A 25,405-nucleotide genomic window follows, 5' to 3' on the forward strand; every position below is an offset into this window, starting at 1 on the left:
ACCTCTTGGCGCCACCTCAATAGACAGTATGCTTATGCCTGTGCTGGCTTGTCATCTCTTTAGTCAGAAGGTTTCCATCTGCTATGTGATATTGAAGAGCAGCTGGTCCAGTGTTCTGGTTGGCCTTATAATAATAATAATAATAATATGCCATTTAGCAGATGCTTTTATCCAAAGCGACTAACAGTCATGCGTGCATAATTATTATTTTTTGTGTATGGGTGGTCCCGGGGATCAAACCCACTACCTTCGCATTACAAGCACCGTGCTCTACCGGCTGAGCTACAGATGACTGAAGACTGGTACCTCTTTGTAGCTCTGCTTCTTTAAGTTGATGAACAAAGTCTTTCTGTCTTGTATCTCCCAGTGTCTGGTTTGGTTTTGTTTGGTTTTGTTTGGTCTGGTCTGGTTTGGTCTGGTTTGGTTTGGTTTGGTCTGGTTTGGTCTGGTTTGGTCTGGTTTGGTGTGGTCTGGTTTGGTCTGGTTTGGTCTGGTTTGGTGTGCTCTGGTTTGGTCTGGTTTGGTGTGGTCTGGTTTGGTCTGGTTTGGTCTGGTTTGGTGTGCTCTGGTTTGGTCTGGTTTGGTCTGGTTTGGTTTGGTCTGGTTTGGTCTGGTTTGGTCTGGTTTGGTGTGGTCTGGTTTGGTCTGGTTTGGTTTGGTCTGGTTTGGTTTGGTCTGGTTTGGTCTGGTTTGGTCTGGTCTGGTTTGGTCTGGTTTGTTTTGGTTTGGTTTGCTCCACTTGTTTTTTTACTCCATATTGTAAGTTGGAGGGTTTTTATTTCAGATGTCCTCGTCTGGAGCCACTTCAATGGGCACTCATGGTGCGAGTCTTTTAGGTACCACTTTCTTGTTGCTAGTCAACATTTAGTGGACACTAGGGATTGGACGATTAATACCGGAGCTACGATGTGCCGTTGCAGTTTTCAAAGCCCTACTGATTCGACACAATGTATCAATGCTTGTATCAAAGTAACAATACTATGTGATGATGACGGTCGAAGCTTCGGACATCACACTACCATCTGACAGGTGTCAGAAAAGCACTGACCTCTGCTGGAAGCTTTGTGTTTTTATCTATACAGAACAAAAATATAAACGCAACATGTAAAGTGTTGGTCCCATGTTTCATGAGATTAAATAAAATATCCCAGAAATGTTCTATATGCACAAAAAACATATTTCTCTCCGATTCTGTGCACAAATTTGTTAACATCCCTGGTAGTGAGCATTTATCCGTTGCCAAGATAATCCATCCACCAGACAGGGGTGGAATATCAAGAAGCTGATTAAACAGCATGATCATTACACAGGTACACCTTGTGCTGGGGACAATAAAAGGCCACTTGAAAATGTGCTGTTTTGTCACAAAACACAATGCCACAGATGTCTCAGGTATTGAGGGTGCGTGCCATTGGCATGCTGACTGCAGGAATGTCCACCAGAGCTGTTGCCAGAGAATTGAATGTTCATTTCCCTACCATAAGCTGCCTCCAACGTTGTAAAACCTCATTCTGATTGGCTGGGCCTGGCTCCACAGTGGGTGGGCCTGGCTCCCAAGTGGGTGGGCCTATGCCCACCCAGGTCCACCCATGGCTGCGCCCCTGCCCAGTCATGTGAAATCCATAGATTAGGGCCTAATGAATTTATTTCAATTGACTGATTTCCCTATATGAACTGTCTCAAGTTTTGAGGGAGCGTGCCATTGGCATGCTGACTGCAGGAATGTCCACCAGAGCTGTTGACAGAGAATTACATTGGTGTCAGAAGTGGAACGGCGGCTGTGAGGTCATCAGAACGATGAGCCACATTCCAATTCCCACCATGTGGGTTAACCCTATTGGTGCGATGCGTTGGTTGTTTGCCTTTTACATGTGCAACCGGGGTTCGCTTCCCTGCCCTGCTGTTTGCTACATTGGTGTCAGGAGTAGTATGGTGTCTGTGAGGCCATCAGAATGCACGACCCGGATGTGTGAGGGGTCTGAGTAGTCGAAGCACGGGAATTGCTTTTATAGGGGGCAGTGTGAGACAGGTTACAATTCCCATCATAGCAATAGGTGTAACCCTATAGACAGGTTATAATTAGGTTTAACCCTATAGACAGGTTACATTTAGGTTTAACCCTATAGACAGGTTATAATTAGGTTTAACCCTATAGACAGGTTATAATTAGGTTTAACCCTATAGACAGGTTACAATTAGGTTTAACCCTATAGACAGGTTATAATTAGGTTTAACCCTATAGACAGGTTATAATTAGGTGTAACCCTATAGACAGGTTATAATTAGGTTTAACCCTATAGACAGGTTATAATTAGGTTTAACCCTATAGACAGGTTACAATTAGGTTTAACCCTATAGACAGGTTATAATTAGGTTTAACCCTATAGACAGGTTATAATTAGGTTTAACCCTATAGACAGGTTATAATTAGGTTTAACCCTATAGACAGGTTATAATTAGGTTTAACCCTATAGACAGGTTATAATTAGGTTTAACCCTATAGACAGGTTATAATTAGGTTTAACCCTATAGACAGGTTATAATTAGGTTTAACCCTATAGACAGGTTATAATTAGGTTTAACCCTATAGACAGGTTATAATTAGGTTTAACCCTATAGACAGGTTACAATTAGGTTTAACCCTATAGACAGGTTATAATTAGGTTTAACCCTATAGACAGGTTATAATTAGGTTTAACCCTATAGACAGGTTATAATTAGGTTTAATCCTATAGACAGGTTATAATTAGGTTTAACCCTATAGACAGGTTATAATTAGGTTTAACCCTATAGACAGGTTATAATTAGGTTTAACCCTATAGACAGGTTATAATTAGGTTTAACCCTATAGACAGGTTATAATTAGGTTTAACCCTATAGACAGGTTATAATTAGGTTTAACCCTATAGACAGGTTATAATTAGGTTTAACCCTATAGACAGGTTATAATTAGGTTTAACCCTATAGACAGGTTATAATTAGGTTTAACCCTATAGACAGGTTATAATTAGGTTTAACCCTATTGCTGCGATGCTTAGGGTGTTTGCCTTTTTCGCCAGCGACCTGGCTTCACTGCCCTGCCCACTGTTTTCTACACTATTAATATCACAGGCTACCCGACGTCCGTTGAACAAAGAGACACAACAATATGAGTGAAAGGATTTTAGGAAAATATCAGCTAGTGTTGATTTAGAGTTGTCGTCTGGGTTCAGCCTTCCAGCTTCCTTTATCAATTGGGTGAAATATAACAAATGACATGGTCTCAGAGTTTGGAGATAACCAGGTCCAGTTTAAATCACTATGACAACCATTTCATTATTTCCCCAGAGCAGCAAGGGAATCTAGAGACTCAACCTTTGCAGAATCAGAATCACCTTTATTCGCCAAGTACATTTGCTCATACATATGTAGGATCTTAATTTGAGCCAGTTTGCTACAGCAGAAAAATATTCCTGCAGCAACAGGAAATGTGAATTATTATGTGAATTATAATTAATGGACATTTTTGTAGCGGTTGATACATTTCTATTAAGGGAAACTCAAGTCTGGCATTTCTAAGTGGAAATTACAAACTTCAGAAGCCTTTTAAAACCTCAAATAAACTACAAGTTTTACATTTCCTGCATTGCAGGAAAGTTATTCTGCAGTGGAGGGTGATCAAATTAAGATCCTACATCTGTACACATAATTCTACATGGTGATAGTGACAGACAACATTTAGAGACAGAATACAGACAGAAGAGTTTACACAAATGTCTGTACAACATTAAACACAACTAGGAAGAGTGAGCATAGAGCTATAAGATAATGAACAGTGGATATACAGATATACAGTACAGTGGGAATACAGTTGGTATACAGATATACAGTACAGTGGGAATACAGTTGATATACAGATATACAGTACAGTGGGTATACAGTGGATATACAGATATACAGTACAGTGGGAATACAGTTGATATATAGATATACAGTACAGTGGGAATACAGTTGATATAAAGATATACAGTACAGTGGGAATACAGTTGGTATACAGATATACAGTACAGTGGGAATACAGTTAGTTTACAGATATACAGTACAGTGGGAATACAGTTGGTATACAGATATACAGTACAGTGGGTATACAGTTGGTATACAGATATACAGTACAGTGGGAATACAGTTGGTATTACATTTACATTTACATTTTAGTCATTTAGCAGACGCTCTTATCCAGAGCGACTTACAGTTAGTGAGTGCATACATTCTTTATTTTTTTTTTTTTTTATTCTTTTTTTATATATATATATTTATTTTTTTCATACTGCCCCCCCGTGGGAATCGAACCCACAACCCTGGCGTTGCAAACGCCATGCTCTACCAACTGAGCTACATCCCTGCCGGCCATTCCCTCCCCTACCCTGGACGACGCTGTGCCAATTGTGCGCCGCCCCATGGGTCTCCCGGTCGCGGCCGGCTACGACAGAGCCTGGATTCGAACCAGGATCTCTAGTGGCACAGCTAGCACTGCGATGCAGTGCCTTAGACCACTGCGCCACTCGGGAGTATTATTTATGTATGATGTTGGTAGAATGTATACATTGGGATAGTAGTAAGAGGCCGGTGGGTAAATGACTAAGATTCAAGCCTCCTGTCAGTTAAGGAGATTTGTTTCTTTATTGTGTGTTTAGTTGTACCTTTACCTTCCTGTAGTTGGTCATTTGGAAGGATTCTGTATGGAGGAATGGTCTAATATCACTCCAACTCAAAACATTTTAGAAGAAGGCTCAGTGCCGTTATCCTCGCAAGGGAGTTATTGAAAGGGAGAGACAATTTTGACCCCTATCTTTTTGAGAAAAAAAGTATTACTTGTTAAACAAAATCTCTTTCTCTGAGCAATTGTATTAGTATAAAATCATTTAATTTAATTAACCTCAGGTAACAAGGTTATGGTTACTTGGTGAGCGCTCTCAATGTTAACCTGAGTACATGTTGTGGTGAGCCACAGTCTAAGAGGTGTTGTCTGGCGTAAAGCCATCAAACGTTAAACATTTTCTGGTCATGGTTAAACATATTTGTTTTAAGAAAAAAGTGTACAATCTAAACAAAACGCATGTCCCTGTCCTCTTTTTCAAGATGTGGCAGATTTAAACAGCCAGAATACATTTTTTTATTAAGAAATAATTTTTCTGATGACTTGTTGTTTCTATATGGCTGCTGGGTAATTTGATATGCATCGAAATCTTCATTCATAGGCATCAAATTGAGCGAATGCTGCGCAGGTTCACTGAGTTGCAAACCAAATGGGTATAATGGGGTGATTGTTGTCTAATCGGGTGGTCTAGCTAATGGATTTGTAGATCTGACACAGTTGCTACCTCAGATTATGAGCCTAGCAAGTGTCATATAGCTCAGTTGGTACAGCATGGCTCTTGCAACGCCAGGGTTGTGGGTTCGTTTCCCACGGGGGGCCAGTATGAAAATGTATGCACTCACTAACTGTAAGTCCATTTTGTATACATCTGGCCCTTCATTGGACACTGTGTTAACAAATCTCCAAACGAGCTTCAATGCCATACAACAATCCTTCAGTAGCCTCCAACTGCTCTTAAACACTAGTAAAACTAAATGCATGCTTTTCAATCGAACGCTGCTGGCACCCGCCCACCCGACTAGAATCACCACTCTCGACGGGTCTGACCTAGACTATGTGGACAACTACAAATACCTAGGTGTCTGGTTAGACTGTAAACTCAACTTCCAGACTCACATAAAGAATCTCCAATCCAAAGTTAAATCTAGAATCGGCTTCCTATTTCGCAATAAAGCCTCCTTCACTCATGCTGCCAAACATGCCCTCGTAAAACTGACTATCCTACCGATCCTTGACTTCGGCGATGTCATTTACAAAATAGCCTCCAACACTCTACTCAGCAAATTGGATGTAGTCTATCACAGTGCCATCCGTTTTGTCTCCAAAGCCCCATACACTACCCACCACTGTGACCTGTAGGCTCTTGTTGGCTGGTCCTCACTACATGTTCGTCGTCAAACCCACTGGCTCCAGGCCATCTATAAATCACTGCTAGGCAAATCCCCGCCTTATCTTAGCTCATTGGTCACCATAGCAGCACCCACCCGTAGTCTGCGCTCCAGCAGGTATATCTCACTGGTCATTCCCAAAGCCAACACCTCCTTTGGCCGCCATTCCTTCCAGTTCTCTGCTGCCAATGACTGGAACGAATTGCAAAAATCTCTGAAGCTGGAGACTCTTATCTCCCTCAATAACTTTAAGCATCAGTTGTCAGAGCACCTTACCGATCACTGCACCTGTACACAGCCCATCTGAAATTAGCCCACCCAACTACCTCATCCCTATATTGTTATTTATTTTGCTCTTTTGCACCCCAGTATCTCTATTTGCACATAATATCTTGCACATCTAGCATTCCAGTGTTAATACTATTGTAATTATTCTGCACTATAGCCTATTTATTGCCTTACCTCCATAACTTGCTACATTTGCACACACTGTATATATATTTTCTGTTGTATTTCTGACTTTATGTTTTTTACCCCATATGTAACTCTGTGTTGTTTTTATTGCACTACTTTGCTTTATCTTGGCCAGGTCGCAGTTGTAAATGAGAACCTGTTCTCAACTGGCTTACCTGGTTAAATAAAGGTGAAATAAAATAAAATAAAAATAAAATAAAAAAGTCGCTCTGGATAAGAGCGTCTGCTAAATATGTAAAATGTAAATGTAAAAAATGTAATGAATGAGTTATGTAGTACCCACAGATGGCCAAAGGGAGGCGCAAGAGTGCCATAAACCCATACAGTTTTTTGCCATATAAACCCTAAACCTAACAATCAATCAAATGTATTGATAAAGCCCTTTTTACACCAGCAGATGTCACAAAGTGCTATACAGAAACTCTTACCCTACTTATAACCTATTTTAGCCGTAACCCCTAATTCTAGGGTAGGGTAGCCTAGAACACTTTTAGAAACTATTTTAGTAATAATATTATCTTGGTAAATACAATTATAGTATTAAATAGTGTTTTGATTATTATTATTTTTTTTTATTATATGTATAATTGCAAGACAGAACACTTGATAAATAAGATACATTTGTTTTATTTTTCAAATGTGGTTTGAATTGGGTGACCTAATAAACTCTGTGTGAAAGTCCAGCAATTGGCGTGGGGTAGGTTTGAGACTGATCTAATACACTTTATTTCTCAGCTGCCTCACCAACGTCTGTACGTGAATTACTAACTTTTAATTGTTAAATATTTCCAACAGATTGCAGCATAAGACCACGAAGCATCAGTTATAGGCTACAAGCAGCAATATGATTGACATAAAATAGCATGCAACCAAATACTATATGTCCCATGATTTTCTAAAATGGTCACTCATTACTTTAGTTAGCTATATATCTCGTATTAGGCCAGTGATGCTTTTGGAAGAGCAATTAAATAGTGACTATAGCAGGTGTTGAACCCCTGGTAAATAATCACTAGTCAGATGATCCAACCTCAACCCTAGTATACATGCATTTTTAAATATCTAATATTGCGATTAAACAACCTCGGAATAGATAAGACAAGAGTGCGTCTTCCAGCCCGCCAATGAATTACATCATGCAACCCTCCCGGTTAGCAAATGTACCTCAACATGCCCCTCGCTTGTGCTAGAAGGCAGAGTGCTCGCTGTTGGTTGATGAATCTGACAATAAATGTACTAGGATAATACGTTTTTCTCAACCGGAGGTGACTAAATTAATGTTCAGGGTTATTGATAATCGTTATAGTAATGAAGTATAATTTCAAAACATGATCATAAAAACAGCTAATAATAAACATGAATCATCATTATATTATTTCACAGTAATCTGTTAAATGCTTTTTCAGTCGTTCCTCTTGCGTTAGCAGTGTGGAAAGGGACAGTAAAAAGCGTGTGCAGGAGTTTTCCTGTGAGGGGGAGTGGTGGTGTATCCAGGGAGAAAACTAAACTAACCTTCTGAAATGTCATTCATGGTCTTATGCTTCCATCTATGGGAATTATTTAGCAACTGCATTAGTACTGAATAAAGGATATCCTACCTAAAGTAGTAATTACTCAGAATTGCAAAATATGACATTTTCTAGTTCATTTGACCACTTACAACAATAAAATAACAATGTATAGCATAACAAACAATGAAACTGACATAAACCAAAAACACCATACATTTAGTTAACTATATATATATATATATATATATATATATATATATATATATATAAAATATGTATTTAGATGGGTGACATTATCTGCCAAAGTAATACCCCTGTAGATAAAGAAGAGCTCTCCATTAGGTGTACCAAAAAATTTTAATGCCATTTTCTCAAACATGAGGTTACAAGTTTATCATCTTTCAAAGCAGATTTACTTTCCCATTTTTCCTCAACTGTAGTGTATTATATACCTTTTTCTAGCTGAGTCTCTACTTTTATCCAAGAGCCCTTCGGTCACATTTGACAGTGTAAAACATAGCAGTACTACTTATTTCTCTGAGAGTGAGGTAGATATTATTACTGTGTAAAACCTAGCAGTACTACTTATTTCTCTGAGAGTGAGGCAGATATGTAGCATTTTACACAAAAACATGATTATTTGTCTCTCTGAAATGAAACCATCAAGTGATAGATTTTAAACAAATACATGTCTGTCATTGAACAACCCATGCCATGATTAGATGGTGAAAAAACACACCAATCTCTTTCCTCATTTCTTTAAACAACAAAAGCTCATTTACGAAAATTTCTGAAAATGGATATATAGCATTTTGGAATGAAACTCTTGTTTCTCCATCTGAGCTCAGAGTAGATGCGAGATGTAATGTTTGTCTCTGTTGTGTTGAAGTCCAATCAAGCAGGAGAGACCAGCCTCCCCTGTACCCAGCTGTGTGTCCATGAAGAGTGACCGGTCTATGCGTCATCCTCTACACTTTAGAGAGGGAGACTTTTCTAATGAACAAAGGTAAGAAGAACTCATGGGTCATGGTCAGTGAGTTAAACAACACTGGCTCTAGTCATTTCTCCTCTCCCATTTTCCCATTTCTTTTTGTTGTTTTCATAAACAATAGGCTAAATATTTTTTCCATTTTCATAGTCCTGAAACAATATTAAACAAACACAACATTCCCTCCCTGTGTGTGTGTGTGTGTGTGTGTGTGTGTGTGTGTGTGTGTGTGTGTGTGTGTGTGTGTGTGTGTGTGTGTGTGTGTGTGTGTGTGTGTGTGTGTGTGTGTGTGTGTGTGCACTCCCTGGATGAGGAGATGTAATCTCATGTTTTGTCCACAGAAACCAACAGGAGAGATCAGAGTCAGAGATTCTCAGTGGTCAGTCTTCCCAGAGTCATCAAACAGACCTGGCCTCCATATTCAGTGTATGTGGTCTTGTTATGTACATTTGTTTTTGTTTACCTCAAGTAAAGTTGATCTGTCAATCATTCATTCATGTGTTAATGAGAAAGCATTTAGTCTCTTGCTTAACTTATTTACTTGATTTATTTCAGTTGCTTGAAGAGAATATTATGACATTTGTGAAGAACGAGCTGAAGATGTTCAAGAGGATTCTTAGTCCAGAACTCCCAGAAGGCTTTGAGAGTCAGAAGCAGGATAAGGAAGTGGTGGATGCTGAAGATGAGAAGCAGGAGAGCAGTGCCAGAGAGGGGGCTCTGAAGATCACACTGCACGTCCTGAGGAAAATGAACCAGAAGGAGCTTGCTGACACACTGGAGAAAAGTAAGAGCTGTCTGCCTCATGTTGAATGCTGTTTTAGAACATTTAAAAGCTGTAGCTAAAGTACAGCTAAAGTAGCTGTGTAACTCAATGGTATTGTAGCAGACTTAACACAACACCTAGTGAACTCATCAAGTAGCAGCAGGGATGTGTTGTGTTGAGAGAGAGAGAGAGCGAGAGAGAGAGAGAGAGAGTGAGAGAGAGAGAGAGCGAGAGAGAGAGCGAGAGAGAGAGAGAGCGAGAGAGAGAGAGAGAGAGAGAGAGAGAGAGAGAGAAAGAGAGAGAGAGAACATTAATCATACTGAATAATATAATAATAATACCAATAATAATATAATCAGTCACCCCAGTCTGTAATGCATTATGACAACATTTATACAGTTAGTTAAGTGAATAAATGATTATAATTAAACATTTAACAGTCCTAGAATACTGGAGGCATTAAAACAGACATAATATTAATTTCCTCTGTGTTATTTCTAGATTCAGATGAGCTTGCTGTGATTTGCCAACGTGAACTCAAATCTAATCTAAAGAAGAAGTTTCAATGTGTATTTGAGGGGATCGCTAAACAAGGAAACCCAACACTTCTCAATAAGATCTACACAGAGCTCTACATCACAGAGGGTGGAACAGGAGAGGTCAATAATGAACATGAGCTGAGACAGATTGAGACAACAACCAGGAAACAAGCAAGACCAGAGACTGCAATCAAATGTAACGACATCTTCAAACCCTTAACTGGACAAGACAAACTTATCAGAACTGTGCTTACAAAGGGAGTTGCTGGCATTGGAAAAACAGTCTCTGTGCAGAAGTTCATTCTGGACTGGGCTGAAGGAAAAGCAAATCAAGATGTCCAATTTGTATTTTCATTCCCTTTTCGGGAGCTGAATTTGATGAAAATGGAAAAACCCACTTTCATTGAACTTCTCAATCACTTCTCAAAGGAAACCAAAGAATCAGGAATCTCCAACTACGACAAGTACAAAGTTCTGTTCATCTTTGATGGTCTGGATGAGTGCCGACTGCCCCTAGACTTCCAGAAGAACAAGATCTGTTGTGACGTCACAAAGTCAACCTCAGTGGATGTTCTGCTGACAAATCTCATCAAGGGAAATCTGCTTCCCTCTGCTCTCCTCTGGATAACTACCCGACCTGCAGCAGCCAATCAGATCCCTTCAGTGTGTGTTGACCAGGTGACAGAGGTACGAGGGTTCAATGACCCACAGAAGGAGGAGTACTTCAGGAAGAGATTCAGTGATGAGGACCTGGCCATCAGAATCATCTCACACATAAAGACATCAAGGAGCCTCCACATCATGTGCCATATTCCAGTCTTCTGTTGGATTTCTGCAACAGTCCTTGAACACATGCTGAAACATAAGAGAGAAGAGATGCCAAAGACTCTGACTGAGATGTACTCACACCTTGTGGAGTTTCACACCAAACAGAAGAATGAAAAGTATCTTGGGAAAGAAGAGACAGGTCCACACTGGAATAAAGAGAGCATTCTGTCACTGGGAAAACTGGCTTTTCAACAGCTTGTGAAGGGCAATCTGATTTTCTATGAAGAAGACCTGAAAGAGGCTGGCATTGATGTCAATGAAGCCTCAGTGTACTCAGGATTGTGCACACAGCTCTTTAAAGAGGAATGTGTGCTGTACCAGGACAAGGTGTACTGCTTTGTGCATCTGAGTATTCAGGAGTTTCTGGCTGCTGTATATGTGTTCCTCTCATTCATCAACAACAATGAGAATCTAATGGCCGAACCGCAAGTTACTGAAGTTACTGTCTACAAGAGTGCTGTGGATAAAGCCTTACAAAGTGAGACGGGAAACCTGGACCTTTTCCTCCGCTTCCTACTGGGCCTCTCACTGGAGTCCAATCAGAATCTCTTACGAGGTCTACTGACAAAGACAAGAAGCAGCTCACAGAGCCATGAAGAAACAGTCAAGTACATCAAGGAGAAGATCAGGGAGAATCCCTCTCCGGAGAGGTGCATCAATCTGTTCCACTGTCTGAATGAACTGAATGACCATTCTCTAGTGGAAGTGATCCAATACTACCTGAGATCAGGAAGTCTCTCAGCAAAAGAACTGTCACCTGCACAGTGGTCAGCTCTGGTCTTTGTGTTGCTGACTTCAGAAAAGGAGCTGGATGTGTTTGACCTGAAGAAATACTCCAGATCAGAGGAAGGTCTTCTGAGGCTGCTGCCAGTGGTCAAAGCCTCCAGAGCTGCTCTGTGAGTACATCAAATGACATTTAAGTACTAATCATCAGGAAGAAATATTCAGTTTAGAGAAATATATGTATTATTGAGAAACATATTGAATCAATGCATTGATGTTCACATTAGTATAACAATATGACCATACAATTCTAGGAGACGGAAGATGAATCTATATGTAGTTTAAGAGAATAAACCAAATGCATCTGCCATTGTCCTTCTACACTACTGGTGTTAAATTAACAGTGTGTTTGTGAAATCATGATGATCTCTTTGCAGGCTGTCAGGCTGTGGAGTCACAGAGAAAGGCTGTGCTTCTCTGGTCTCATCTCTGAAGTTAAACCCCTCACACCTGAGAGAGCTGGATCTGAGTAACAATGACCTGAAGGATTCAGGAGTGAAGCTGCTCTCTGCTGTCCTGGGGAATCCCCACTGTAAACTGGAGACTCTGAGGTCAGTATTCCTGTAGTTGGTCAACAAGTGATAACTGTTCACCAGATCCACATGTGTTTACCAGGCACACATCGTCCACACCATATGTGTTTGGACAGTGAAGCTTATAGTTTTACATTTTGTGCTATGCTCCAGCATTTTGGATTTGAGGTAGAATGTTTCATATTAGGTGACAGTACAGAATATCACCTTTTATTTGAGGATATTTTCATACATATCTGTGTTACTGTTTAGAAATGAAAGCACTTTATGTGTCTAGTTCTCCCATTTGAAAAAGTCGTAATAATTTGGACATATTCACTTATATTGTATTAAAGTAGTCATACGTTTAGTATTTGGTCCCATATTCCTTACCCACAGTGATTACATCAAGCTTGTGATTCTATAAACTTGTTGAATGCATTTGCAGTTTGTTTTGGTTCACACACACTGGACACTCACACAACCTGGACACACACACACACAAACTGGACACAAACATACACACTGGACACACACACACACACACACAACGCTGGACACACAAACAACCTGGACACACACACACACACACACACTGTACACACACACATTGGACACAGGCACACACTGGACACACAAACACACACACTAGGATTAATTTAGTCAAAAGTTTAGTATTTGGTCCCATATTTTTTACCGTTTAGAAATGAAACCACTTTACGTATCTAGTTCTCCCATTTGGAAAAGTCGTAATAATTTGGACATATTCACTTATATTGTATTAAAGTAGTCATAAGTTTAGTATTTGGTCCCATATTCCTTACCCACAGTGATTACATCAAGCTTGTGATTCTACAAACTTGTTGAATGCATTTGCAGTTTGTCTTGGTTGTGTTTTGGATGATGTTTTTCCCAATACAAACTGAATGGTGAATAATGTCCTGTCATTTTGGAGTCACTTCACTTGTATTGTCAGTAAGAATAGAAGATGTTTCTGAACACTTCTACATTCACTTGGATGCTACCATGATTATGAATAATCATGAATGAATCGTGAATGATGATGAATGAGAAAGTTACAGAGGAACAAGGATCATACCCCCTCTGTTATTGGTAATGGTGAGAGGTTAGCATGTTTTGTTGTAGCCTCTGTAACTTTCTCATTCATTATTATTCATGATTCATTCATGATTTTTCTTAATCATGGCATCATCTGGATTAATTTAGTAGTGTTTAGAAACATGTTATCTACTCACTTAGACAGAAAATTACTCCAGTCATCATCCACCATTCAGTTACTATTGGGCAAAACATAACCCAAAACACAACCAAAACAAACTGCAAATGCAACCAACGAGTTTGAGACCAAATACTAAACTCTTGACTACTTTAACACACTATAAGTGAATTGGTCAGAATACTTATGACTTCTTCAAATGGGGGACTAGATACATAAAGTGCTTTCATTTCTAAACGGTGAAACAGATATGTATTAAAATACCCTCAAATAAAAGGTGACATTATATACTGTCACCTCATATGAAACATTTGATCTGAAATCCAAAATGCTGGAGTATAGAGCCACATTTAAAATGTTAGCTTCACTGTCATTTAGTAGATATGGTGTGGACTGTATACTCAATACAATCTAAATCTGATACCTCAATGTCTGTCTTTTGACTGATACTGCTTTTTAAACTGCTCTGGTCAGTCTACTCAAATATTTGTAATATGCATTTTTCTCTCTACACACAATATTATGATTTTTTCTAATAATAATATATAAATGGCAGGTTTCAGGACACTGGTATGAATGAAAATGTTGAAAAAATATACTGCCACTATTTTCACCACCAAAGAATAGCAGTGTGGTTTTAATATGATTTGACTCTTTATAGGCTGTCAGGCTGTCTAGTCACAGAGGAAGGCTGTGCTTCTCTGGTCTCAGCTCTGAAGTCAAACCCCTCACACCTGAGAGAGCTGGACCTGAGCTACAATCACCCAGGAGACTCAGGAGTCAGACTGCTCTCTGCTGGACTGGAGGATCCACACTGGAGACTGGAGAAACTCAAGTATGTAGAGGGTTTATGTCAATGTTCATATCAGACATGTTGGAGTTATCAGGCTAGTTAAGACAAACATTCTGACCACCACTTGGACTAAGTTATATAAAGACTGTGTGTGTGTTTGTGTGTGTGTCCAGTGTGTGTGTATGTGTCCAGTGTGTGTCCTGTGTGTGTGTTTGTGTGTGGTGTGTGTGTGTGTGTGTGTGTGTGTGTGTTGTGTGTGTGTTGTGTGGTGTGTGTGTGTGTGTGTGTGTGTGTGTGTGTGTGTGTGTGTGTGTGTGTGTGTGTGTGTGTGTGTGTCTGTGTGTGTGTGTGTGTGTGTGAGTTCAGGTGTATCCCTCAATGACTGTCTGTTCTTCTGCTTACCGCTACAGTGTGGAACATGGTGGAGAGAACACAATGAAACCTGGACTTAGAAAATGTGAGTGTTAACTGCTGTGAAGAATATGACTAAGAATAAGTCTTAATTCAAGTGAAGTCAAAGTCAAAGACCACCATCATTACTTACTTGGTCATATTAAATATCAGCTGTAGTTCTACAGAAGCACAAATCAGGGACACCAAAGTTTACAAAGAGTTGCTTTGACAATGTGTGTGTCTGTGTATGTGAGTGTGGCGTTTTCGTGTTACTTTAGAAATGTGTGTGTGTGTTCATGCCTGAAGATGTGTGTGTGTTCATGCATGCATACAGGTGTGAGTGTGTGTTCAATGTGTTTGTGTGTGTACAGGATGTGTGTGTGTGTGTTCAGGATGTGTGTGTGTGTAATTAATGGGAATAAGTGTGTTTTATATTACCATACAGTATAACATATGATCATTCAACAAGTCTTAAGTTACCTTAACTTCTCCTTTTGATACCTAGAAACATCTACATTAAATTAATTAGTGAAAAGTGAGTTAACATTCTAATGTGAATGATGATGATTTCTAATATTGTGTCTGGTTTCATCCATCAGATGTCTGTGATCTCACACTGGACCTAAACACAGTAAACAGACTCCTCTCTCTGTCTAAGGAGAACAGAAAGGTGACATGTAGGAGAGAGGAGCATCCGTATCCTGATCACCCAGAGAGATTTAAGGGCTGGGAACAGGTGCTGTGTAGAGAGGGTCTGACTGGGCGCTGTTACTGGGAGGTAGAGTGGAGTGGGGAAGGGGCTGTTATAGGAGTGGCATATAAAGGAATCAGCAGGAGAGGAAGTGGTGGTGACTGTGGGCTTGGATACAATGACAAGTCCTGGAGTCTGTTCTGCTATGGCAACAGTTAAAGAGCCAGGCACAATGATAAGTCCACTACCATAGACGTCTCCTCCTCCAGCTCCCACAGAGTAGGAGTGTATCTGGACTGGCCAGCCGGCACTCTGTCCTTCTACAGAGTCTCCTCTGACACACTGACCCACCTGAACACATTCCACTCCACATTCACTGAGCCCCTCTATCCAGGGTTTAGTGTTTATTATGTTGACTCCTCAGTGTCCCTGTAAATAATAACCATGGTAACACTGACACACACACACACACTGGACACACACTGGACACACATACACACTGGACACACACACACAGGACACACACACACACTAGACACATACACACACTGGACACACACAAATACACACTGAACACACACACACTTGACACACACACACTGGCCACACACACACTGGCCACACACACACTGGACACACACACATTGGACACACACACACTGGCCACACACACACTGGACACACACACATTGGACACACACTCACACACACAGACAGACACTGAACACATACACACACACACTGGACACATACACACACACACACACAAGAAACACACACACACACACACACTGGACACATACACACACAGACACACTGGACACACACGCACACACACTGGACACACACTGGACACACACACTGGATGCACACACACTACATACACACTGGACACATACACACACACGAACACACTGGACACACACACACACTGGACACACAGACACACACTGGACACACACGCACACACACTGGACACACACACACACACACACTGGACACACTCACACACTAGAAACACACGCACACTGGACACACACACACTTGACACACACACACTCTGGACACACACACACTGGACACACACACACTGAACACATACACACACACACTGGACACATACACACACACACACAGGAAACACACACACACACACACTGGACACATACACACACAGACACACTGGACACACACGCACACACTGGACACACACACACACACACTGGACACACAGACACACACTGGACACATACGCACACACACTGGACACACACTGGACACACACACTGGATGCACACACACTACATACACACTGGACACACACACACACACACTGGACACACACACACACTGGAAACACACGCACACTGGACACACACACTCTGGACACACACACACTCTGGACACACACACTCTGGACACACACTCACACATCTTCCTATAATAGTGAGGACCTTGACACAGGACCTTCAAATGAGGACCATCATTTCTGACAGAATTGGGAACAAACAGACTCCTCATTCCTGCACTAAGTGTCCAACAAACACAGACATCACTTCAAAACCTGATAAACTCCAATGAACAAATAGACATGCAGGGCACCAGTCTAGTGAGGACCAGTGGTTGCTAGGCAGTTTCTGGATCCCAGGTTCCAGAACAGCTTCTATCCCAGTTCTATCTGCCTGTTAAATCAACCAACCTAAACTGTTTCCATCATACTTTTAGAACATGACTAAACATTTTTTCCTTTTATGATCTTACCACTTTGCATGTTTTATCAATGTTCTTATAAAATAATAAATAATATGCCATTTAGCAGACGCTTTTATCCAAAGCGACTTACAGTCATGTGTGCATACATTTTTGTGTATGGGTGGTCCCGGGGATCGAACCCACTACCCTGGCGTTACAAGCGGCGTGCTCTACCAGCTGAGCTACAGAGGACCACCCATACACAAAATGATATATGATATACTTATGATATATTTTACTGTTTGTGTGTACGTACCACAGGAGGTTGGTGGGACCTTAGTTGGGGAGGACAGGCTTGTAATGGCTGGAGCGGATTGAGTGGAATGGTATCAGATACATCAAATACATGGTTTCCATGGTTTCCATGTGTTTGATGCCATTTAATTGTCTCCGTTCCAGCCATTATTATGAGCCGTCCTCCCCTCAGCAGCCTCCACTGGTTTGTACTGTCCTATATGAGCTCCAACAAGGAATTACAATGTATGTATTATTTTTAATACCTGCAAATGGCAAATAAACTACTTGAACTCCTTATGAGTGTCTGCAGCCGACTAGGCTGTTGCCGTCTGACAAGATGCCATCTGACATTACAGGAATATTCTGCAAATGTTGATGAATCCACCCAAAGCAACATGCAGTCTTTCCACTAGACTCCCATGAAGTTATAGTGGGACGTTATGAGTTTACGTTAAGGTAACATACTCAGAACATACTGCACTTTGTTGATCCTGTTTTAGATGTTAAATTTACATTTACATCATTTAGCAGATGCTCTTATCCAGAGACACTTACAAACTCGTGATAGCCAGTGGGATAACCACTGGGGGGGGGGGGGGGGGGGGGGGGGGGGTAGAAGGATTACTTTTATACTATTCCAGGTATTCCTTAAAGAAGTGGGGTTTCAAGTGTCTCCGGAAGGTGGTGAGTGACTCCGCTGTCCTGGCGTCGTGAGGGAGCTTGTTCCACCGTTGGGGTGCCAGAGCAGCGAATAGCTTTGACTGGGCTGAGCGGGAACTGTGCTTCCGTAGAGGTAGGGGGGCTAGCAGGCCAGAGGTGGATGAATGTAGTGCCCTCGTTTGGGTGTAGGGTCTGATCAGAGCCTGAAGGTGAGGAGGTGGCGTTACCCTCACAGCTCCGTAGGCAAGCACCATGGTCTTGTAGTAGATGCGAGCCTCAACTGGAAGCCAGTGGAGTGTGCGGAGGAGCGGGGTGACGTGAGAGAACTTGGGAAGGTTGAACACCAGACGGGCTGCAGCGTTCTGGATAAGTTGTAGATGAATCCTGTGTTTAAACATTGAAACTCTTACAATAACACTTAAAATACCAATGGGATCATTATTTGTATGTCTTTTATGTTGGAAAACTAATTGTATGTGGACATATGCTCCATAATTGTACTATTATACATTGTACTTTTCATAATAAAACATACTTTAAACAAGAAAAAGCACGTTAATTGTGAAAACAATGTCGTTATCGATTTTGCATTGTCCTCTCCCAGTCACAGGTTGACTTTTGTCATGAATTTTGCCCTGGAGGCAGAACTGCACGATTTCCTCTAGATATGACAGCTGCATAGTCAAAATTGGCTATATCGTAAACATTTGTGGAAAATAATGTTGTTTTATGGTCTTAATTTAAGGTGAGGATTAGCAGTGAGGTTAAGGTTAGCATTAAAATCAGATATTATTACTTTATGCCTGTGCCAGCTAGTGACCACTTTGCAGAACTGCCTCCAGGGCAAGATTCATGACAATAAATGCCAACCTGCCTCCCAGTCATCCCCTCCCTATCTCTACAAGGCTGCAGAACATGCAAGCTAGTGATGCGGGGGTTGTCTCATAACCCACAGTCCCCAGGCGGGTGGGTGGCAGGCAGGTTCAATACAGAGAAAACAATAGTCTACATAAGAAAATCCATCAATGGATCATTACTGTGCAATTTACACTAAGTGGACAAAACATTAAGGACACCTGCTCTTTCCATGACAGACTGAGCAGGTGAATCCAGGTGAAAGCTATGATCCCTTATTGATGTCACTTGTAGATGAAGGGGACGGGACAGGTTAAAGAAGGATGTTTAAGCCTGGAGACAATTGAGACATGGATTGTGTGTGTGTGCCATTCAGAGGTTGAATGGGCAAGACAAAATATTTAAGTGGCTTCAAACGGGGTATGGTAGTAGGTGCCAGGCACACCAGTTTGTGTCAAGAACTGCAACGCTGCTGGGTTTTTCACGCTCATGGTACACCACACAAAGGACATCCAGCCAACTTGACACAACTGTGGGAAGAATTGGCGTCAACATGGGCCAGCATCCTTGTGGAAAGCTTTCAACACCTTGAAGAGTCCATGCCCCGACGAATTGAGGTTGTTCTGAGGGCAAAAGTGGGGAGGTAACTCAATATTAGGAAGGTGTTTGATATAACGTCTTTTGATACAGCATTTATTAATGTCTTTAAAGTCATCAGCTGTAGGTGAGAGAGAGGAGAAGGACACGCCATGTGTTGTGTCGGTCACGGATGGGGGGCCAGAAGGTCGGCGTGCCAAGATAGATTAGGGGCCACTGTTGCTAATCTTAGAAAGAGTACGTGATGGAATGGCCTGGCTAGGGTGCCACACGATACTATGTACGGGGATCCTATTGTAGGAGATGAGTGACACTCAATAATGGTTGGCAACTGTGGGATGGAAGTAGCTCGGAGAGCATTATATAAACTGAGAGGTTTTCTATGGAAGTCATTCAGATGACAAGAGGCTACGCCCGTACCGCTTGTCATTGAATCCAGTACTGTAACCATTAAATAACAATGAATCAACTCTCCATCTAAGTGGTCGACTACTCTCTTACATCCTGAAGTACGAGATACCAGAGAAACTGGTCATAACAGTGTTGTAAATATTTAGTCCACTCAGTGTATAACCTGTAGCTACACTGTGCAGTTAGCACCTTAACAGACGGCCCCTGTCTTTATCAGCATCATAAAAGATGACAGTATTTCAACCACATCAAATATGCATCCAAGCCAAACTGAAATCTTATCAGAAACATGTTGGGCCTCTGGGGAAGCAGTGGGGAGGGGGGGTTTCTCTGGGGAAGCAGTGGGGAGGGGGGGTTTCTCTGGGGAAGCAGTGGGGAGGGGGGGTATCTCTGGGGAAGCAGTGGGGAGGGGGGTTTCTCTGGGGAAGCAGTGGTGAGGGGGGGTTTCTCTGGGGAAGCAGTGGGGAGGTGGGGGGGGGGTTCTCTGGGGAAGCAGTGGGGAGGGGGAGTTTCTCTATGCTTAAGATGTTTTATTTGAAATGCTCTTGGATATAAATGTCACGAAACGATCTTGGGAATCAGTCAGATGTTAAAGGTGTCACATTAGTCTCGTGGAATGTGCACGTTCTCGGGCACTCGCGCAAAAGGGGTATGGTATTTAAGCACTTGAAATCACTTGGTGCTGACATCATCTTCCTGCAAGAAACGCACATAAAAGCCACGGTGCAGCGGCATCTGAGATCCAACTGGATTTCTCAAATTGATCAATCACCCTTCTCCTCCAAAGCTAGAGGTGTTGCTATTCTCTTTGGTAAAAACATCCCTTTTCAACTCTCCTCCATGTCCACAAACCCACATGGTAGGTACATCATAGTATCAGGGAACATTCTTTCCCTGACACCCTTTCTAACATCTATGGCCCAAACATTGACCACCCACATTTCTTTCCTAATGTTTTTGATTTGCTCCCAGATCTTAGTACCACTGATCTAATAATCGGAGGTGATTTTAATTGTTACCTTGAATCCGTATCTTGACAGACTGTCTACACGTACTCCACCAAATATCACCTCTGTCCAGGTTGTAAATAATCTAATCTAATCCAGGAATCTAGTGGACATCTGGAGACTGCAACATCCCACAGACAGACTACTCAGTCATCTCTTAATAATCTAATCTAATCCAGGAATCTAGTGGACATCTGGAGACTGCAACATCCCACAGACAGACTACTCATTCATCTCTTAATAATCTAATCTAATCCAGGAATCTAGTGGACATCTGGAGACTGCAACATCCCACAGACAGACTACTCATTAATCTCTTAATAATCTAATATAATCCAGGAATCTAGTGGACATCTGGAGACTGCAGCATCCCACAGACAGACTACTCATTCATCTCTTAATAATCTAATCTAATCCAGGAATCTAGTGGACATCTGGACACTGCAACATCCCACAGACAGACTACTCGTTAATCTCTTAATAATCTAATCTAATCCAGGAATCTAGTGGACATCTGGAGACTGCAACATCCCACAGACAGACTACTCATTCATCTCTTAATAATCTAATCTAATCCAGGAATCTAGTGGACATCTGGAGACTGCAACATCCCACAGACAGACTACTCATTCATCTCTTAATAATCTAATCTAATCCAGGAATCTAGTGGACATCTGGAGACTGCAACATCCCACAGACAGACTACTCATTCATCTCTTAATAATCTAATCTAATCCAGGAATCTAGTGGACATCTGGACACTGCAACATCCCACAGACAGACTACTCATTCATCTCTTAATAATCTAATCTAATCCAGGAATCTAGTGGACATCTGGAGACTGCAACATCCCACAGACAGACTACTCATTCATCTCTTAATAATCTAATCTAATCCAGGAATCTAGTGGCCATCTGGAGACTGCAACATCCCACAGACAGACTACTCATTCATCTCTTAATAATCTAATCTAATCCAGGAATCTAGTGGCCATCTGGAGACTGCAACATCCCACAGACAGACTACTCATTCATCTCTTAATAATCTAATCTAATCCAGGAATCTAGTGGACATCTGGAGACTGCAACATCCCACAGACAGACTACTCATTCATCTCTTAATAATCTAATCTAATCTAGGAATCTAGTGGACATCTGGAGACTGCAACATCCCACAGACAGACTACTCATTCATCTCTTAATAATCTAATCTAATCCAGGAATCTAGTGGACATCTGGAGACTGCAACATCCCACAGACAGACTACTCATTCATCTCTTAATAATCTAATCTAATCCAGGAATCTAGTGGACATCTGGAGACTGCAACATCCCACAGACAGACTACTCATTCATCTCTTAATAATGTAATCTAATCCAGGAACCTAGTGGACACTGAGCCCCTCTATCCAGGGTTTACGTTTCATGGTGACTCGTCAGTGTCCCTGTAAATAATAACATTTACATTTACATTTTAGTCATTTAGCAGACGCTCTTATCCAGAGCGACTTACAGTTAGTGAATACATTATTATTATTATTTTTTTATACTGGCCCCCCGTGGGAATCGAACCCACAACCCTGGCGTTGCAAACGCCATGCTCTATCAACTGAGCTACATCCCTGCCGGCCATTCCCTCCCCTACCCTGGACGACGCTGGGCCAATTGTGCGCCGCCCATGAGTCTCCCGGTCGCGGCCGGCTGCGACAGAGCCTGGATTCGAACCAGGATCTCTAGTGACACAGTTAGCACTGCGATGCAGTGCCTTAGACCACTGCGCCACTCAGGAGTAACGCAGGTAACCATGGTAACACTGACACACACATACACACACACACACACACTGGACACACACTGGACACAAACACACACACTGGACACACACACACAGGACACACACAAACACACACTGAACACACACACACTGAACACACACACACTGAACACACACACACTGGCCACACACACACTGGCCACACCGCACTGGACACACACACACTGGACACACACACACTCTGGACACACACACTCTGGACACATACGTCTTCCTATAATAGTGAGGACCTTAACACAGGACCTTCAAATGAGGACCATCATTTCTGATAGAATTGGGAACAAACAGACTCCTCATTCCAGCACTAAGTGTCCAACAAACACAGACATCACTTCAACACCTGATAAGCTCCAATGACAAATAGACATGCAGGGCACCAGTCTAGTGAGGACCAGTGGTTGCTAGGCAGTTTCTGGATCCCAGGTTCCAGAACAGCTTCTATCCCAGTTCTATCTGCCTGTTAAATCAAGCAACCTAAACTGTTTCCATCATACTTTTAGAACATGACTGAACATTTTGTCCTTATGATCTTACCACTTTGCATGTTTTATTGATTTTCTTATGATATATTTTACTGTCTGTGTGTACGTACCACAGGAGGTTGGTGGGACCTTAGTTGGGGAGGACAGGCTTGTAATGACTGGAGCGGATTTAGTGGAATGGTATCAAATACATCAAATACATGGTTTCCATGGTTTCCATGTGTTTGATGCCATTTAATTGTCTCCGTTCCAGCCATTATTATGAGCCGTCCTCGCCTCAGCAGCCTCCACTGGTATGTACTGTCCTATATGAGCTCCAACAAGGAATTACAATGTATGTATTACTTTTAATACCTGCAAATGGCAAATAAACTACTTGAACTCCTTATGAGTGTCTGCAGCCGACTAGACTGTTGCCGTCTGACAAGATGCCATCTGACATTACAGGAATATTCTGCAAATGTTGATGAATCCACCCAAAGCAACATGCAGTCTATCCACAAGACTCCCATGATGTTATAGTGTGACGTTATGTGTTGACGTTAAAGTAACATACTCAGAACATACTGTACTTTTTGATAGTGTTTTAGGTGTATCTCTGTTTAAAAATGTAAACTCTTACAATAACACCGTTAAAATACATTTACATTACATTTTAGTCTCTTATCCTTAGCGACTTATCCAGAGCGACTTACAGTTAGTGAATACATATATATTTTTTTTATACTGGCCCCCCGTGGGAATCGAACCCACAACCCTGGCGTTGCTACCTAGTGGTAGCATGAGACAGAGTCTACAACCCACACAAGTGGCTCAAGTAGTGCAGCTCATCCAGGATGGCACATCAATGCAAGCTGTGGCAAAAAGGTTTGCTGTGTCTGTCAACGTAGTGTCCAGAGCATGGAGGCGCTACCAGGAGACAGGCCAGTAAATCAGGAGACGTGGAGGAGGCACGTGTGCATGTGTCTGCTCAAACGGTCAGAAACAGACTCCATGAGGGTGGTATGAGGGCCCGACGTCCACAGGTGGGGGTTGTGCTTACAGCCCAACACCGTGCAGGACGTTTGGCATTTCCTAGAGAACACCAAGATTGGCAAATTCACCACTGGCGCCCTGTGCTCTTCACAGATGAAAGCAGGTTCACACTGAGCACGTGACAGATGTAACAGAGTCTGGAGATGCCGTGGAGAACGTTCTGCTGCCTGCAACATCCTCCAGCATGACCGGTTTGGCGGTGGGTCAGTCATGGTGTGGGGTGGCATTTCTTTGGGGGGCCGCACAGTCCTCCATGTGCTCGCCAGAGGTAGCCTGACTGCCATTAGGTACCGAGATGAGATCCTCAGACCCCTTGTGAGACCATATGCTGGTGCGGTTGGCCCTGGGTTCCTCCTAATGCAAGACAATGCTAGACCTCATGTGGCTGGAGTGTGTCAGCAGTTCCTGCAAGAGGAAGGCATTGATGCTATGGACTGGCCCGCCCGTTCCCCAGACCTAAATCCAATTGAGCACATCTGGGACATCATGTCTCGCTCTATCCACCAACGCCACGTTGCACCACAGACTGTCCAGGAGTTGGCGGATGCTTTAGTCCAGGTCTGGGAGGAGATCCCTCAGGAGACCATCCGCCACCTCATCAGGAGCATGCCCAGGCATTGTAGGGAGGTCATACAGGCATGTGGAGGCCACACACACACTACTGAGCCTCATTTTGACTTGTTTTAAGGACATTACATCAAAGTTGGATCAGCCTGTAGTGTGGTTTTCCACTTTAATTTTGAGGGTGACTCCAAATCCAGACCTTCATGAGTTGATACATTTGATTTCCATTGATAATTTTTGTGTGATTTTGTTGTCAGCACATTCAACTATGTAAAGAAAAAAGTATTTAATAAGATTATTTCATTCAGATCTAGGATGTGTTATTTTAGTGTTCCCTTAATTTTTTTGAGCAGTGTATATGATTCCTATAGCTAAAACAGATAACTTTGAGACCAAACGGTGGTGCGAGGAATGCAGGTCCATTGTGGTTCCAAAGG

The 25,405-nt window shown here is 42.0% G+C and overlaps 3 protein-coding genes across 4 annotated transcripts in view; 2 read left to right on the forward strand and 1 right to left on the reverse strand.

Moving 5' to 3' along the window:
* Window positions 1–12,319, forward strand: part of LOC311141405 (NLR family CARD domain-containing protein 3-like) — a 674,300-nt gene extending 661,981 nt beyond the window's left edge. The window contains exons 5-8 of one of the 2 annotated variants that reach the window (XM_084176721.1): window positions 8,899–9,015; window positions 9,339–9,423; window positions 9,553–9,781; window positions 10,262–12,319. In XM_084176721.1, the coding sequence (XP_084032847.1) occupies window positions 8,899–9,015; window positions 9,339–9,423; window positions 9,553–9,781; window positions 10,262–12,027 (2,197 nt within the window). In that variant the 3' untranslated portion in view covers window positions 12,028–12,319. Of the gene's footprint in view, window positions 1–8,898; window positions 9,016–9,139; window positions 9,424–9,552; window positions 9,782–10,261 lie in introns of those variants that run through there. The other variant, XM_084176722.1, reaches the window with a different exon arrangement.
* The window catches only part of LOC311141252 (NLR family CARD domain-containing protein 3-like), a 390,310-nt gene that overhangs the window by 317,690 nt on the left and 47,215 nt on the right, over window positions 1–25,405 (reverse strand). The window lies entirely within an intron of this gene.
* Window positions 12,037–15,755, forward strand: LOC311099308 (neoverrucotoxin subunit beta-like; the record flags this gene model as incomplete). Its single annotated transcript, XM_084140029.1, has 5 exons — window positions 12,037–12,047; window positions 12,288–12,461; window positions 14,321–14,494; window positions 14,863–14,909; window positions 15,445–15,755. The coding sequence occupies 5 exons, from the start codon at window positions 12,037–12,039 to the stop codon at window positions 15,753–15,755; spliced, it is 717 nt and encodes a 238-aa protein (XP_083996155.1).

The sequence above is a fragment of the Coregonus lavaretus genome (assembly GCF_964263955.1).
Source record: "Coregonus lavaretus genome assembly, chromosome: 2".
Lineage (NCBI taxonomy): Eukaryota > Metazoa > Chordata > Actinopteri > Salmoniformes > Salmonidae > Coregonus > Coregonus lavaretus.